This window comes from Heteronotia binoei, chromosome 10 (assembly GCF_032191835.1).
Source record: "Heteronotia binoei isolate CCM8104 ecotype False Entrance Well chromosome 10, APGP_CSIRO_Hbin_v1, whole genome shotgun sequence".
In the NCBI taxonomy this organism is placed as follows: domain Eukaryota; kingdom Metazoa; phylum Chordata; class Lepidosauria; order Squamata; family Gekkonidae; genus Heteronotia; species Heteronotia binoei.
The window spans coordinates 45926902-45945310 of NC_083232.1; the positions used below are offsets into that span (position 1 = coordinate 45926902).

Consider the following 18409-nt stretch of genomic DNA (forward strand, 5'->3'; position numbering starts at 1 on the left):
TTTGGAGATGCCAGGGATTGAACCTGGGACTTTCTGCTTCCCAAGCAGATGCTTTACCACTGAGCCACCGTCCCTCCCCCAGTCTTCCTTTCTGACAGGGACTTATTAATAGACTGCCTTTCTGACAGGGACTTAAGGCAGATGACACAGAGTGAGTTAGTACAATCAAGAAAATGGAACATTAAGTAATCAGTGCATTGGGATTTTAAAAGTCTGGAGCCACCAGAAAGAACTGAAGCAGAACATATTAACATGACATATTAAGCGGTACAGAAATTACATAATAGGATCCTCCTTATGATAAGCTACATGCAGCGGTATAGACCACACTCTCAATAATTCATCCAAGGAAGTTTGTGAACCTTTTTGCATAGTGCAACCCTGTCGCCTGGGCAGAAAACCTCTCTTGCATAGTTGCAAAGTCTGAGAGAGTGGGAGCTTTCCTGACCTCCTTGGGCTTTCCTGACCTCCTTGGGCAGCTCATTCCACAGTGTGGGAACCACAATGGAGAAAGCATGTGTGCAGGCAGTTGTTGATTTTGCCCTTTTGGCACCTGCAGAAACCCCTGCTGACATGAGTGAAGTTGTGGTGGAGCATAGGGAGAGAGGCAGTCCCACAAGTAAGAGGAGCAAAGGCTGTGAAGGGTTTTTATGTGTTAGCCAATATTTTAAACTGGACCTGGTAACAGGTGGGTAGCTAATGGAGCATGGGAGTGATACACATAGTCCATCAAGCTCCAACTAATAGTTGAGCTGCGGCATTCTGGACCAGTTCAAGTTTCAAAGATGATTTTATGGGGAGATGAACATACAGTGCATGATCTCGTATGGTTATTCTAAAAACAGCCATAGAGTTGGAAAAGGTTTCTCTCTCTTGAGGAAAAAAATGCTATAAATTAGTCTCAATAAGGAACTCAGCACCTCACAGATTGTCTAGGATTTGTAGCGAATATAGTAGGATGTGTTAGAAATGTGGGTAAGCCAGAGGAAAATGTTTTTACTTCATTGATTGTCCTGCAAAAAATCTAAATAGAAGAGACAATGCAGATAATTTAGACAATCAACACAATACTGAGAGCTAACCAAATCCCTAACTCAATAATTTGCTTGCTGATACATTTGAAATTTTCCAGAAACATTGATGTTCATTTGCAAGACAGATTTTTTGCAGGGCTGCATTTTGTAGGGTATTGGTCAATGCTAGAACTCTTCAGCCGAGCACCCGTGAGCACCATAGTGCCTGCTGATGTGTTTCTTCATGCCTTCCCCCCCCACCACCTTTGAGCTCTAGGGAACTATCTTGAATGGGATAAAAGAAAAACAGGGAGCTTCAGGTAACTCCTTGCCAGCTGACTGAATACCATAGTACCAAGCTCAGCTTTCACAGGTGCATCATCTGGCATTGCTGGGAGTGTTAGAGCAGAGCAAGGGTCACAGATGACGTCCTCCAATATGTAACATCACATCTAAGCAAAAACCCAGATGTAATGTTAGTGTGTAGCATGACACTCTTGACAGTTCCCAGAAACTTGATGGTAAATATCATAACATTTTTTGGCCCCTCCCAGAGTATCACCTAAGATGCTGGTGTCACAAAACAGCATTTCTGAACATTCCTTCCACTGGTCTAGTAAGTAAGTAAGGTACAGACTTCCTGATATTCAGCCAGTGTGGTGTAGTGGTTAAGTGTGCGGACTCTTATCTAGGAGAACTGGGTTTGATTCCCCACTCCTCCACTTGCACCTGCTGAGATGGCCTTGGGTCAGCCATAGCTCTGGCAGAGGTTGTCCTTGAAAGGGCAGCTGCTGTGAGAGCCCTCTCAACCCCACCCACCTCACAGGGTGTCTGTTGTGGGGGAGGAAGGTAAAGGGGATTGTGAGCCGCTCTGAGACTCTTCGGAGTGGAGGGCGGGGTATAAATCCAATATCTTCTTCTTCTTCTGAAACTGGCAGACTTTTCCTGTGGCCTCACAAGGACCATATTATCCCTTTTCTTTTGAAACAGAAAACAAAGAACATCTCTTCCCCATAGCAAACAGCTGATATTGGTGGTTCAGAACAGCCAGAAAGCATGGACTTTGCATCACCCATTTCAGAGGCAGCTGCCTTCAGTGCAGGATAACACTTGATTTGGAACCGCTCAGCATAGTGTTGAATATTTCAGCTTTTTATTATCAGCTTGAGCCCCCTAAGCAGCCATTTTGTATTTGACCCCATCCCCATGGCAACCATTTTGTGATTTGTTCTGTCATCTGTGGCAGCCATTTTGAAATGGTGCACACAGCCCTTTCTCATAATTCCAAAACTGCCTGCAGGCTCAACACAAGCACAAGCACAATCCTAGGCTAAGATAATGGTTTGTTAAATTTGTTAAATGAACAAGATTGCATCTAATACATGAATTTAAAAGTGTTGAAAGTCAACAAATGCAAGACAAATTAGAGATAAATAAGGTTGTTTTGGAATCCTCAGCAAAACAGTGTTAATAGTAAACTATTGTAAGAAACCTTCTTTCCTCTTTTTTTAAAAACTGTTTGTCTCTTCCTCTGTATTGTTCTCCTTGTTGAAATAATATTTTTAAAATAAAATAATAGCGGTCACAGGGGAGTAGATGAAGACTAGATCAAAGCTATAGTGCTGACAAAGAGTTATGTAACCATTGTATATCATGCATTTGCCAGTTTTGGGTGACCCTCTTTTTCCCAGGGGTATTTTTACATGTGAACTCAGAAATGGGATACGAGTCTGATCCTGTAGGACCACAGTGGATGTATCAGTAGGACTGATGTATACAGAGCATTTTCCCCCATTTAAAATAGCAAGTGTGGTGCAAGATTTGTTTGGGGGCCGTATGGGGAGGGAAAGTTGATTCAACCCTCTACACCCAGGGTCATTTTTCCTAACCAGTTGGAGCAAACATAAAGCCATATATACAGCACTTGCATCTTCTCCATAGGGATGTGGAATGGTATTGTATCACTTGATCTCATCAGATCCTGGAAGCTAAACAGGGTAGGTACTTGGATAAGAGACCACGCAGGTGGACTTTGCAGAGGAAGGCAATGGCAGACCACCTCTGCTTAATTACTTGCCTTCAAAACACTGTGGGGTTTGTCTAAGTCAGCTGTGACTTGATGGCACCTTATACAGACATACATCTTTTCTCTAATGGGTAAATAGCAGCTACATCAGGCCATTTCAGGCTGGAAAATGATACTACAGGGAAGGCTTAACCAACCCACCCCCAGCTCTCTAGCTGAACTGCAACCCTAGTTTGAATCAGCATGCTGTTTATATGGTATTTAAACACACACACACAAAAGTACATGGAACTCCCAAGGTAGCATTGGTTTCAGTCCAAGACATAAGGTCTTAATATTTTCTGATTCTATATTTCCACTGCCCCCTAGTGGTTCCTGTCTAGCAGAGCATAAGGGCTTTGATTCCTGATGAACAGTGAAGAGTCTATCTGGATTCTGCTTAGTTCATGACCTGGATTTGCATGGGAGGAAATCCTTTGGGGACAGGCAATAGATAATCTCTTATGTGCGGTTTTGGAAAGGAGCAGGCCAGAAAAGTGAGCTACAGAGATGTCAGGCACTGAGTGATATGTGATAACCACTGGATCTACAGTGCCCTTGTCTATCTCGTTCACCTCAACTGTAAGCAACGTAAACTCAATTAATTATATACTACTTCTGTTTCAGGAGGAGCTGCCCTTTTCCTTTGAGCACTTTCTCCAGAGAATTGCCAGGCGACCCAGACCTCAGCAGTTTTATGGATTAATGGGAAAGCGAGATGCTGGTGAGGCCTATTTTTGATTCTCTCTTTTTAAAAAACAGTTTGATGAATTTGTTGTGCATGGAAATCTTAGCTTAGAGCCACAGTTGCTGAGCCATATTTTCTTTTCAACTCTCCTCTCTGGAGAAGACTTTGGGTTTTGTTTTGTTTTTTTAAAAAAACCTGTTCCTATTAACATGGAACATTTATAAAGTGGAATTAAGGTGCCAGGTGATAGATAAAAGATAGAAGCAACAGACTTCCTCCCTCCCTGAAGGCTTCTTTTCTAACCAGTCCCAGGGGCTGCAGTCAAGCTTTTGCTTTTCTTCTCCTTTAGGCAGGTCCACACTATAGGTCAGATTGACAAGCAGTTGAGTAAGAGAGGGAGGCTGTAGAATGGAGAAATCACTGGAATTAAAGGGGGGGAGCTGTTATTCAGCAGCCTGATAGCCCAACCTCATCAGAGCTTGGAAGCTAAGCAGGATCAACCATGGTTAACTCTTGGATGGGAAACCACCAAGGAAGACAAAGGTTGCTACACAGAAGAAGGCAATGGCCAGCCACCTCAGCTCATCTCTGGCCTTAGAAATCCCATCATCCTTGGGTTGCCATGAGTTGTTTGTGACTTGACAGCACACATTTATTTTTAATTAGTTGCTATTCCTGTCTTCTTGCTGGAGCCAGTGTGGTGCAGAGGTTAAGAGTGGCAGACTCTATTCTAGATGAGTTTGTTTCACCACTCCTCCAGATGAAGCCAGCTGAGTGGCCTTGGGTCAGTCACAGTTCTTTGAGAGCTCTCTCAGCCCTACCTACCTCATAGGGTGTCTGTTATGGGGAGAGGAAGGGAAGGAGATTATAAGCTGTTTTGAAATTCCTTAGGGTAGTGAAAAGCAGGGTATCCTCCTGTCAGGGATAGCGCTATCATTTGGACAAGTGAGGTGGCCTCCTCAAGCACAGGGTCTGGAGAAGCAGCAGCTTTGCTGAATGCACCCCTTTCTCCACCACCTCATTGTCCCCATCCCAACCCAAGAGCTGGAGAAACATGGTAGACAGCATGCACCCTGTAGGGCTTCCTGAACTCTCTCAAGATTTCTTTCTTATCTCCTGAGAGTTTGGGAAGCCTTAGTGGACATGCACAACTTGCTCTGCTTTTTAAGAAGAAGCCTGGGAGCCCAAGGAGTGAAGGAGGACTAGCTGCCCTGGTAGCACAGTCTCAAGCAGCACTGTGACTTCAGCTGGCACTGCCTCATGGGAACCCCTGCGTATGCTGCCTTTACTTCCCTGGTAGAAAAGTAAACCGTAAATGTCATAGCAATAACAGCATCTATTTGTTGAAAATATTTGTCCTTCCTTCCCACATAGGATATCCAGAGCAGTTTAGAACAAAATGGTATTAAACTGTATAAAGAAAAGAAAACATATGCTTTAATATTTCTCCTAAGTAGGGTTACCACTGCCAGACTCCAAGTGAGACCTGGAGATCTCCTGGGATTCCAGCTGATCTCCAGACTACAGATTTCAGTTCCCCTGAAGGAAATGGCTGCTTTGGAGGGTGGATGCCTCACTGAGGTCCCTCTTTTCCCTAAACTCCTCTCACCAGGCTGCCTCTGCAAATCTACAGGAATTTCCCAACCCAGAGTTGGCAGCCCAGAGTTGGGTTATGGCTGTGATTGAAATATTCCATTGAAATAAGTGGGACATTTACAAATAAATATGTTTATGGGTAAAATGTAGTTCTCCCAAGGATCGTAGTTTGGCCTCTACATGAATCAAATCCTCGACACAATTCTCTCCATAGTGATGCCACTCAAGTGGAAAAACTGGTTTGCTCTTTAGATTTATTGCTTTAAGAAGGCTATGCAGTAGTGCTTATTGTATTGTCTCACCTAAAGCAAACAGTAGGAGTACAAGAGACCATTGTCTTTTTTAAAATTCAATTAGGCAGAGTCCAAAGAACATGTGAGCCCAAGGACTGGTTTGTGCCTCTTAACCAGCAGCCCCTTATTTGTGAATGATATGCACCGTCTGTGAAATGCAGAGACAGCTCTGTCAGTTAGCATCACCGGGCAGCTGAACAAATCTGAAAGACCCATAGCCAGCTCTGAACTGCTGCAGCATCGTAGCAGTGGCTGCTGCTTGTCCTCTTTCTCTAGGAGGTGGTAGCTGGATTCGACCCCCTTAGGAGGATTAATTCCTCTCTAGGTCCCTCCCTGCTCAGGACATGCAGCTATTATAGCTCAGTCCCTGGGGAAAACAAATGGCTGCAGCCTCTGCCATCTGCCTGGCTGCCCAAATGAGTGGGATAGAGCAAGAGTTTCAGTAGATATTTTCCTGGCATATTGTGCCCAGTATTACATGGCCATGAATTTCTCAGAATTGTTTCAGGCAGTGGAAGTACACTATAGTGAAACTGATATGGTCCCCCCTGCCCCCCCCCACTGGACATGATAATAGTAAGATTACACCATTTGAGCACCAGCCATAGCTAATGTTTATTTTTGCTGTGTCTTCCCTCCCAGGATATGGCCCACTGTCTCATAAAAGTAAGTTAATATCCATTTCTTTCCCATTTTTCCTGCCCACTCATCCATTTCAATGCATTTTGCATGCAAGACTGCAACCTTACACTCTGATTCGGAATGCTTGTCTACCAATCCAGCAATTCTGATCCAGGCATGGAAATCCTAATGTGCTGCACATGGAGAAGAATTGCTCTGTTAGCCTCTGTGTTAGGAAATCTCTATAAGTGCAATGGGACCGCGTGCAAATAACATACTCCAGTGAGCGCATAGAGTGGTCTTTGAATGCCAGGGCCCAACACACTGTGACTTGCCATGCAATCCTAAACCGTTTTGCATCCAGGGCTTTTTTCATAGAAAAGGCCAAGCAGGAACTCATTTGCATATTAGGCCACGCCCCCTGGCATCAAGCCAGATGGAACTGCATTCCTGCTCAAAAAAAAGCCCTGGTTGCACCCTTCTAATCCCAGTGACTTTAACCGACTAAGAAGGGTGTGACTGTTCTGTGGGTTGCATTGCAAGTCCTGCTGAATTAAGCTGATATGACATTCAATTTGTGTTGTTAGTTTCATGAGTCTTCTAAGAGATTGCTTTGGAATTTTTACAAAATGCAGTCACTCGAGCTGTACCTTAAAGGTAAAGACTGTCAAGGAGGAGAGAAGTGCTTGCCTTATTTTACCACAGATCACACCCCTCCCAAGCAATTTTGGCTTCCCCAAGGAAAACTTATAGGTACCCATGAAAATCTGAAACTTGATAGTGGTTGTCAACAAGAAAGCTGAGCAAGGGGAAAGAGTTAAGAAGATCCTTCTCCTCTGCCAGTTTCTTCCTACAAACTGCAGTTCTGGCAGTTGTGTTCTGTAAAAGACAAATCAGTGTCTATGAAATGAATCACAGGGCTACACACAATGCACAGTTCCTCCTTAGGCCCCACTGAAACCAATGGAACAAATCACAGAACATTTAAATCCCATTCAGTAGGCCTTAGGGCCAAACTACGCCCATGACCACTGTCACCATTTTAGAGAAGAGTTTGGTAATTTAAAATGCCATGAGGGCAAGATCCTAGTTGAGCCACAGCACAGAGGAACTCCTCACCTGTGCCTTTTCAAGTCTGGAAATAGCTGTCAAGGACTGTTTCAGCACTTGGAAAGGTGTGTTGGGGGGGGGCAAGATTGCTTGGTCCTGCTGCACTGTGGGTCATAAGTGGGGCTTTTTTTTTTAGCAGGAACTTCTTTGCATATTAGACCACACACCCCTGATGTAGCCTCCTGGAGCTTACAGTAGGCCCTGCACTAAGAGCCCTGTAAGCTCTTGGAGGATTGGCTACATCCGGGGTATGTGGCCTAATATGCAAAGGAGTTCCTGCTACAAAAAAGGCCTGGTTATTAGTGGTTTCAAATATGACAAGAGCTACCAAAGGGAGATGGCTTGTGAGTCTCCTTTTGGAGCTGCCAGAATGCATGTTTATAAATGTTGCTCATTTGTCACTCATTGGACGATTCCTTGCTTCCACCATCTTTGCATTACTCTGGAAGTACAAGAGGCAAATATGCTAATTACTCATGCACACATTTTTGAGAACTTCACTATCACATACAAAACCACTCTCTTGCAAGGCTACCCACAATTAGAGATGAGCACCAACCCAAAAAACAACCCCAAACAAACCAAAAATGACTTCCAGACATTTAAACCCAAACAGTTTGGCGGGTCCACTAGTCAGCTGTTACATTTAAATGGTTAGCAGTCATTTAACTCTTCAGTTTCACTTTCCACCCCTTCAAGGGAGAGGAGACAAAACCAAAGGGTTAAGTGGCTGCTAGACAGCCCTTTAAACCTAACAGCTAGCTGGCAGACCCTGTGCTGCTCAGCCGTCAGGTTTAAATGACTGGGCTTGAACAGCCAAACTGAACCAACCACAAGTCCAGTAAATGTTTAAGGAAGGCACGTTCCCTGAACATCAGTTTATGAACTCCAAACTGGCTCAGGTTCAGGATGAATTTCAGTCCATCACTACCCACAATTCCTGAAGTTGTCCTTTTTTCCTCCTTTCAAACTGATTTACAGCACAAACCTGTGCAGAGTTGCTCCAGTCTAAGCCCACAGTGGGTTTAGTCTGGAGTAATTCTGCATACTACTGCACTGGATTATGACTTTATTCCACCTGGTCTCTCTTTAGAGTTTTCAGATTCTTATACAAAACACAAGATCATTCCTAAGTATAAAACCCTGCAAACTCTTTCCAGACTCATCTGCGAGAAGCTTGGCAATCATCCCACATTTACACAAATGTCACCAAGTTTGACTTCACGTCAAAATCTAAATCCAAACTTGAGCTAATCATTATAATTGCATTCTCATATGAGGCACGCAAGTGATGCACAGGATATTACATAAGCCAGTTCAACAGGAGTTTGGACTGTTCCACTGCATTTCCCCAAAGAAGAAGCACATCAATAGTGACACGTCAAACATATTTCCCCTGAAGCTGCCTGGAGCTTTCAGATCAAATCCAGAAACTTGGATTTCAATATGACTGATGTTGACTGACAGACATATAGTATTGTGTGGCACCAAAGATTAGTAAGGCTCCCGGAGTTCTTGGCTGGTGGCTGCATTAAATCCTTAGATCGCCTTCTAAATGCAGTTAAAACTGTTTCATTGAATGCTTCTCTCTGTACCTCCTGGCTGCTGTCAAAGTGTTCATCTGCAAGAGATCATTCAAATACAAAAGAGGTCCGAGTCCTGAAAGCCTTGCCATTTATTATGTATTGATCTATCCTGTTGATTGGGCAAAAATCTCTGCTGAGACAGATTCCATTCCAAATCCAAGCCATTTAAAAAAGAAAACAGCAGAGTCTTTTCATGTTTTGTCAAATTAATCCAGATAAGTTTTTACAGGGTGTTTCCTCTGGAGAAGACTGGGTGGATGGGTTGCTGAGTGTGCTGAGCAGGCAGGTTTTCACAGGGGACAAAAGCAAGCATGCCAGTAGGCAGCAAAAGTCAAATGTAACACCAGTGCTTTAGCGTGTCACCATAGCAATTTCTCACCGTTCAAAAATAGCCCCTCCAGCATCATTACCAGAGTGCAGGGAAACTATTGTAGCATAGCAAATGGATCTGACTCAAGATGGATTTCAGTCCTTGGAACCAACATTTTCTTGCCACTTCCAACAGTCCAAAAACCAGCCTACATAAGGTCTAAAGGCAAGACAGTTTTGCCAGAACAGTGAGACTCATGAAAATCCAACATATCTCCCGTGTCAGTGATGGTCATCTTCTGTTTGAATTTGTGGCCATGAAGCCTTGGTGTGCATAGGCTGTTCATCAGAGGGAGGCAGTAAGGCAGGAGGAAGCCAGAGACAAGTGGACAGCTGAGAGGAAGGAAATGTCACAGGCAAGGAGGTGCCAGTCACTGCTGCCATGGCTGCTAAACCAATGCACTGCAAAACCCTGGTGACTGGTCTGGAACGATATCCCCCTGTGGGCTGGAACAGCAATCAGAAGAGGCCCCTGAGCCATCTCCCCTGCTCATGGAGTAGAGGAAGTGGTAGGAGGAGGAAGAGGGACAGGAGATGCTGGCTTGGGTGGGATCCTGCTGAGGCATGCATCTCAGGAAACATCTGCTCCATCTCTGCTTACAGTGTTTTACATTTTTAATTCACTTATCCTTCGCATCAGCTCTTATAGATTAGCCTAAGAGTCAGTGACATGTGAAGTGAATCTCATATAATTCTCCATCCCTCAGACAGACTCACAGTTTGTTACTCTCTTGATACAAGAGAATGTTAAACTTTTCCCCAGAAAGGTCTCTGAAATGGAACATATTCATATAAGCAGATGAATCACAAAGTACCTTCCAGTCATGTCTCTGAGGGGTGTGCTGTGCATGATCCAAGCTCTCTGTCCCACACAGCTCGGTTGAGAAGCAGCTCCATACAAGAAAGGGCCGATCTTCTCCATTGACAGAAACAGGCACACAAATGGTCACTGGACTGGGTTGTTGACTATGAGAAAAAGAAGAGAAGCCCCCTCAAAACCAAGATACTTTGAAAGAAAGAAATATGTCAGGTGCCTCCGAGTTCAGTCATAGATTTTAATCACTTGCTATTGTTCATTCAAAGCCATTTTAAATAAGTGAAAATGGCAACTGTTTGTGCAAGGAATAGATCAGAACCTGTACGCATGGGTGAGGAGACCTAGCAAGACAGCAGATTTGATCGATAGCTCAAATTTTTCTAGAGTCTGATTCCAACTTATATTCATTTTTGAAAACACAAAACCACAGAAAAGGGCATATTTAAAATGTTTTTAAACACCCCAAATATATTTTTCAGGACATAAAACAGACTCATTTGTTGGACTCATGGGCAAAAGATCTTTAAATTCTGGTATGTATGAACTACAGATAAGACTAAGAACACAACCTTTTTATCTACTATTTTTATTTTTCAAAGAGTTTTGAGAATATATCCTCTGATAAGAAAAGGGAGATGGCAACTTTGGGAGTAGATGAAGCCTAGAACACCCACCCTGGTTCAAAATGTCCCATTCCCTCTGCATGCCTTTAGTCCAGTTAGACTACCCTTTTCTCAGTAGATATAATGCTTCCTGATGCCCTTGATACCATTACTTGTCTTTACAGTTAAATCTAAAAAAGGTAATGGTAGGCCCCTGTGTAAGCACCAAGTCATTACTGACCCATGGGGTGACAATGGTTTGCCATTGCCTTCCTCAGTCATCTACACTTTACCCCCAGCAAGCTTGAGCCGGCTACCTGAACCCAACTTCCACCGGGATCAAACTCAGGTCATGAGCAGAGCTTGGACTGTAGTACTGCAGCTGACCACTCTATGCTACGGTGCTCCTTCAGTTAAACCTAATGACACATTAACCTGGTAGTCTATTGATACTATTTTGTTATGGTTCAGTTTACAAATCTGAAGTATGAGGACTGCTGCTAGTCCGCAAGATATTCATTTAACAACATCCCTTAAGATTATTGACTTAAATATATTAAAAAGACTAGGGGTGGGGGGGATCTCCATTATTTCTTGAAGTAGATTGAGGAGCTAAACACCCAATGGCATTTGGAACATTTAAGCTTGCATTGGAAACTATTTTCTAAAATTACAGTTATCTGAAGAAGTGAGCAGTGACTTATGAAAGCTCATCCCCTGCCACAAATTTTGTTAGTCTTTAAGGAGCTACCAGACTCTTGCTCTTTTCTGCTGCTTACAACTGTCAGTTGTTTTCAGCCTGCCTCTTTCTTTTCCTTCACGTTATGTCTATATTTTATTTAGTTTTACAAATCATTAGCAACTGTGTGCAGATTTATTTGGAGAGGAATAGCCATCAAAATGATTGTATTCTCAGAAATACAAATTGACAGATTCAACTGGGATTCACTTTCCATTGTGATCAATTGCCTGAAAATATAATGTACACAAGGCGTAAACATCTGCTTTTAAAATATCTTCTTATTCTTTCAAAATAGCTGTAATGGATATAATAATTTTTAGCAACTCTCCTGAAGTGAGTATGAATAATTCATCACCATGCTAAACCACTATAAACCAGCCCTCAGATTAGGGTTTCCAGATTTTTTTTAAAAAATTGGACTTGCCAAGAAGCTCTTTGTACTTGGTGGAGGAGCTGCCAAGCATGTACATCTGCCCCATATCTCCTTCACCCACTGCCCTCCTTTCTGTGACCCACAGCTATCTTTTGAGGGTGAGGGCAGCCAGAGTGGCCAATTCCCACCACTGGCACCTCTGTGCTTTCCCTGGCCTAGTTGTCTTTTCTTCTAGTGGAGCCACCAGGACAGCCCCAACACCATCTAGGTCTCTTCACAAAAATACTGAACATTTAAATATATGTTATTTTTTTCTCCAAGACAGTCAGTGAAATACCTGGTGAGTGGTGACTTTACCTAAGATACTAAATTTTAGTTTCTTTCCTATTTTCCCCCTCCATTATTTAATTAGTTAAATCCCACCAGTTACATAGCCAGCTGGCAGAGATCAGCTTCACTGGAGAAAATGGCTGCTTTGAAGGGTGGACTATATAGCATTGCACCATGCTGAGGCCCCTCCCCAAACCTCACCCTATGTTTTGAAAATTGGGCAGGGAGGAGAGACGTTCCATTCTGAAACAACACTATAACCTTTCTTTCCCAGTGGCTGTCTTTAATATTGATAATTCTGCAAGTACTTTTGCTATCCACATTGGGTACCCCTCTCTTTTGATGGTACCTAAGACTATCACCCCACTATTTCTGCACTTCTGCACATCAGTGCTTCTCCTACTATTTTTTCACATTATGATTCCTGAAGACCACAACTGATGGACTGCAAAGGGCCCCTACAAAGACTCACTCTGGGTGCATCTCGTCAAGCACAATGATCCCTATCACTATCGGCAGGTCTCAGATTTACCCTTTTTGGGTAAAATCATTGAGAGGGCAGTAGCTTTCCGGAGGACACTTCCATTCTAGACCCACACCAGTCCAGCTTTCATCCAGGTTATGGGACGGAGACAGTGCTGGTTGCCCTGGTAGATGATCTTCAGCGGCATCTGGATCGAGGCGGGTCAGCAGTGCTGATGTTGTTGGACCTGTTGGTGGCGTTCGACACAGTCAACCATCAGTTGCCAGGTCACCGCCTTGCCAACACAGGGATTCAGGAGTTGGCCTTGCAATGGCTCTCCTCTTTTCTCCTCGGTCGGGGACAATCGTCCCAGAGACATCCGCTTAATTGTGGGGTGCCTCAAGGGGCGGTGGTCTCCCCAATGTTGTTCAATATCTATATGTGCCCCCTTGCCCAGATTGTCCGGAGATTTGGGCTGGGTTGCCATCAGTACACTGATGACACCCAGCTCTATCTGCTGATGGATGGATGGCCTCTGCCCCAGAAAATTTAATCCTGGTGCTGCAAGCCATGGCAGGGTGGCTCAGGCTGAGTCGTCTGAAGTGTAATCCGATGAAGACAGAGGTCCTTTGCCTGAGTCGTGGTGGTCTAGGAAGGGAAATCCCTCTACCAGCTTTCGATGGGGCACCACTGATATCGGCGCCCAAAGTCAGAAGCTTGGGGGTGCTACTGGAGCCCACATTGGTAATGGAGGCCCAGATAGCAGCCACTGCGAAATCCGTCTTTTTCCACCTTAGGAGGGCACAGTTGGTCCCCTTCCTGGAGCGCAGCAACCTAGCAAGTGTGATCCATGCAACGGTCACCTCAAGACTAGATTACTATAATGCCCTCTACATGGGGCTGCCCTTGTCTCGGATCCAGAAACTGCAGTTGGTGCAAAACGCAGCAGCCAGGCTATTATTGGGTCTCTCTATACGGGAGCACATACAGCCAAGGCTGCGGGAACTGCACTGGCTGCCAATAGTATTCCGGATTCGCTACAAGGTGCTGGTTAAAGCCCTATATAGCCGAGGACCTGTCTACCTTAGGGACTGTCTCTCCCCACGTGTTCCCCAGAGGGTACTTAGATCTGGATCGCAGAATTTACTGTCAATCCCCGGGCCGAGGGAGGCGAGACTGAAGGCTACCAGAGAAAGAGCCTTCTCAGTTGCTGCCCCCTACTGGTGGAGCCAACTCCCAGAAGATGTAAGAGCCTTGCAGGACCTTGCCCAGTTCCACAAGGCCTGTAAAACAGCTCTATTTTGATTTGCCTTTAGTTAAACTACAGTATAAGTAGATGCCCAACGTCACTGAATGTAATGGTACCAACACTAGCACCAAAAATTGTTTTAAATTGTTTAATTGGTAATGATTGTTAATTTTAATTGTTTGCTTACTGTTCTATTGTTTGGGTTTGATTGTTGTTAGCTACCCTGAGCCTGCTTCGGCGGGGAGGGCGGGATATAAATGTAAGGAATAAATAAACAAACAAATAAATAAATATGAGGGCTGCTTTTTTTGAAAAGGCAGATTCAGGAGTAGGAAATTCCAGAACAAAGTAGTGACAGGAGGAGGGCTACTAAATTAACCTTTCCCTTTCTGCTGCTGCTTCTCTCTGAGTCTCCCTACCTCCTGCAGAGTTCCAAATACATTTTTGCCTCAGTAATGAAGGCGGCATTTGGTCAACCCATTTATTGCCTGTCTGAAGTGCCGGTCTGTCTGAAGCCCGCAAGTCATTATTCAGTTCTTTTTCATGTTACGGATCAAATCCCCTTGAGATTGCTTGGAAAACTGAATGCAGTTTGAGATTCATGAATATTTCCTGAGTGATTTATTCACTTGGAGAGCTTGTAATTCAAGAGCTAATTGTGGGAACATCTCTTAGCAGGGGAAGGCTTGGCAGCAAGACAATGCTGAATACCTTGCCAAGAAATGTTGATGTAAATCTTAACTATTCCAGAAATTTAGAGTATTCATGGAGCTCAGTGATTCTTTATAGTTCCTGTTCTATATGAACATCCTCTTCTTTCTAGCTCATATGCCTTTTCCGCATCATTAAGGATTCAGACCTCTTGTATTTCACGCTGATCTATCTCAAGTGGATCTATATAATCACAAACATGGATTATAAACCTCACTGAAAAATCCATCTATGTCCTAATCATAAGAGGTGATTGAACTCTAGCACAGGGGTGGCCAACGATAGCTCTCCAGATGTTTTTTGCCTACAACTCCCATCAGCCCCAGTCATTGGCCATGCTGGCTGGGGCTGATGGAAGTTGTAGGCAAAAAACATCTGGAAAGCTACCGTTGGTCACCCCTGCTCTAGCAGATATGTGAGTGATCTTGATGATCTTATTAACATCAAGTTCTTATATTGATTTATTTATGTGTTTATTTAAAACATTTGTATGTCACCTTTCCATCCATTTAGGGCCCTCAGCAAACGCTATAAAATCAGTTTTTAAACACTACATACACACATAGTTCTGAAACTACAAGGAGTCTGCAAAGCAGGTCATAAGGAAATTGCAAGGGATTCATTTTTAAATGGGAAAGCACGCCAGCATTTAATCTTCCCTGTCCCCATTCGGTAGTTCTATAGACCAGCCAGTTATACAGCTAAAACAGCTGATTTAAGCTACCACAGTTCATTCAGTTTGTAACGAATGCTGTGGTGGGAAATAAATTGAAAATTACAGCCTGGTACAAAATAAAATGAAAAAAGATAGTAGTGGCAAATTTTAGGATGACAACAAATCTTAGGATGGCAGTGGCTCAGGTTTTAATCAATGTTTCATAGTGCATGCCTTTGAGAACCATCAAGCCAGGGTTCTGGAAATGAGGAACTAACTACTGAAATTCCATTATTGGGGAAGGTGCTCTGGATAAGTGATGCAACAAGGAGAAAGGATGACTTTCCCTCCGTATTTTTCCACAACAAACTTTTCCTTCCCTGGCTGCTTTAAGGTAATATTTACCTCCATGCCATAACCAGCTTCATCTGCCAATTTCCACACATTAAGCCTCTGTTAAAAGGACAAGACTTTTTTCCTAGTCATCATGCACAGTTTGACCTCTATCAAGATGCTCAGGTTACATTGATTTTTCAATAAATCATGCCTAATAGTGCAATCAGTGAACGTAGAATGGGGTAATTCCTATGTTTGGGATTGCACTATCAGACACTTCCAGATTAAGCCCTCCTCCTGTCTTTATTAAACTCTTTCTGTTGTTATTTTTTTTCCTTCACAGGATCTTCTGAATGGAACACAGCACAGATTTATGAAAGGAGACGTAAATGAGACCATTCCTCCCTCCCCCACTCATTATTTATTGAACTTTGTTTGTTTAAATGGCCAATTTAGGGTAATATAAAATAGCCATTGTATGGAAGAATTCTTTATTTAATATTGGTCATTGTAAATTCAATAAAAATTATTTTTCCTCCTATTGTGGCAGCGATACATGCAACGTACAAGTAATGTGGTGGATTCTGCTATGACAACACTGAACAGAATACAGAAATCAGTTGGTGTTTCACAACAAAGCACATTCTTTGATATAGTCTGTAAAAGAGATGTTCACCAAATTAAAAAAGTGAGAAAGAACTGGATTTTTTTGTTAGTTTCAAGAAATCGTATATGCTTCACTACCAACGCCAAGTTAATCTGGTATCGAGTGCCTCAATGTCTGCATAGCAACAGTGTACTGTAACTTCGGTAGCCAAAATATATTTGTATCATTGCAGCATGAGTTTTTATTTTTGTTTTGTGGCAATATATATAAATATATATGTGGGGTTTTTTTAAAAAAAAGAGAGAGATATTTAAATGTGGATTTAGAAGTCTTCATGTCATTGACTGGCATTTTACAGTGTCTAACACTTTCACTATTAAAAAGCCGCTCTGAGGATTTTTGCAACATATATTCCATGGAGAGACTAATGAGTTTAAAGCAGAAAAATACTTGATATAAGGAATTCTAAAATGCTGGTAGCTTGTATTTGTGTGCAGCAGATCAGATACAAGGTTGTTTTCTGTTATCTCTTGATAGTGCCATGTAGACACAAACCACTAGGAATGTAGCAGACACAACAAAGAGCAGATCTCTGTCAACATGTAAAAAGGTAAACTGTGTGCAGAACTACAATTCAGACTGCAGGAGATTTTACCCTTTAAGCCCCACTCAGTTCCACTCATCAAAACCAGATTCCTGATGCAGTTGCTCATGATTTTAAAGCTAAGCTATGCCTTTTTAAAAAAATCCATATAAAATGCTAATAACAAGCCGAGTTTTGATTTGTGAAACTGATGGAATGATAAAATGTTACATTCCCTCTTTCATTCCTCCAAGCAACAGTTGTACACAAACACACAATGTCTGCATGCACAAACACACAATGTAGCTTTAACAATATGGAGAAGAATCCAGATGTCAATTAGCCATTTTAGTGGCATTTTGCTCTTGCTTCAAGGCATTCTGTAGGCAGCTTTCAAGTACAAGGAGATAAGCCATGGTTCATATACAAAACAGGAACCACAAGCCTGGTCCTGGTACTGAAAACAGGTTCTGGTGTTAAGCATTGACCCAGATAAGCTGTGTCATTACCACCATTAGATTGGTTTTGAAGGAGGAGGAGGAGGAAATGATTGAATTTATACCCATCCTTCACTCAGAGTCTCAAAGCAACTTGCAGTCACCTTCCCTTTTTTCTCCCTGTGAGGGAGGTGGGGCTGAGAGAGCTCTTAAAGAACTGTCTTGTGAGAACAGCTCTGAAAGAACTATGGCTTGTCCAAGGTCACCCAGCAGCTGCATGTGGAGACATGGGGAATCAAACCTGGTTCTCCTAGATTAGAATTCATGCTCTTAATCAATAAACTAGCAGGAAATAGGGATGCCAGCCCCCAGAATTACTGTTCATCTCCAAACGACTGAGATCAGTTTCTGTGGAGAACATGGATACTCTGAAGAGTGGACTCTATTACATTGTACTCCACTGAGATCCCTATCCTCCCCAGACTTCACCACCAAAACTCCAGGAATTCCCCATCCTGGATCAGGCAACCCGACTCCCTCACCCCCCACAGATGGGCGGGGGGGGGAGGCTGGCAAACCTAGCTGGAAGCATGTTGTGTTTCCTAGGGAACTGCAAAAAGCAACAGGTGGCTGCCACCTTCCAATTAGCCCTCTCCTTCTAAAACAGCAAATTGACCTGGCCTGATTAACCCATGCCATTTTAGGACAGTTGCCTGGCAACCAATCACCAAACTCAATTACTCCCACTGATTTCAACAGAATGTACTTTCAGGCAAGGATGTTTAGGAGTTAAGGAAATTAAATATTACAATTTTGAGTAAAGAGGACAAAAATCCTAACTTATCCACTCTTTTACCTCAGGCAGTGATCTGTAATGCCTCACTGAGAAGAGCATTAACCCTGAGTCTTGAGAACAGATAGATTCAGTCAGTCAGTAAAACTTTATTACAATCTACAGGTCATAAAGAAGTGGAACAAACAAAGTAGATTACTAATTTATAAAATGAATATTGATGGACCAAGGGTCTGATTCAGTATAAGGCAGCTTCATGTGACAAGAATTCCATTGGTGAGACCCTGAGATGAAAAGAAGCAGGTAGGAACTTGAGCTAATGCTTCCAAATTATACATGTTATCCAAAAGTGAAAGAGCATTAGGTATAT

General features: G+C 43.0%; 1 protein-coding gene across 2 annotated transcripts in view; it reads left to right on the forward strand.

Annotated features, from left to right (window-relative positions):
• The window catches only part of TAC1 (tachykinin precursor 1), a 366930-nt gene extending 350473 nt beyond the window's left edge, over positions 1-16457 (forward strand). The window contains exons 3-6 of one of the 2 annotated variants that reach the window (XM_060248554.1): positions 3706-3802; positions 6298-6321; positions 10638-10691; positions 15963-16457. In XM_060248554.1, coding sequence (XP_060104537.1) covers positions 3706-3802; positions 6298-6321; positions 10638-10691; positions 15963-16012 — 225 coding nt within the window. In that variant the 3' untranslated portion in view covers positions 16013-16457. The remainder of the gene's footprint in view (positions 1-3705; positions 3803-6297; positions 6322-10637; positions 10692-15962) is intronic. The other variant, XM_060248555.1, reaches the window with a different exon arrangement.
• Positions 16458-18409: the final 1952 nt, after the last annotated feature.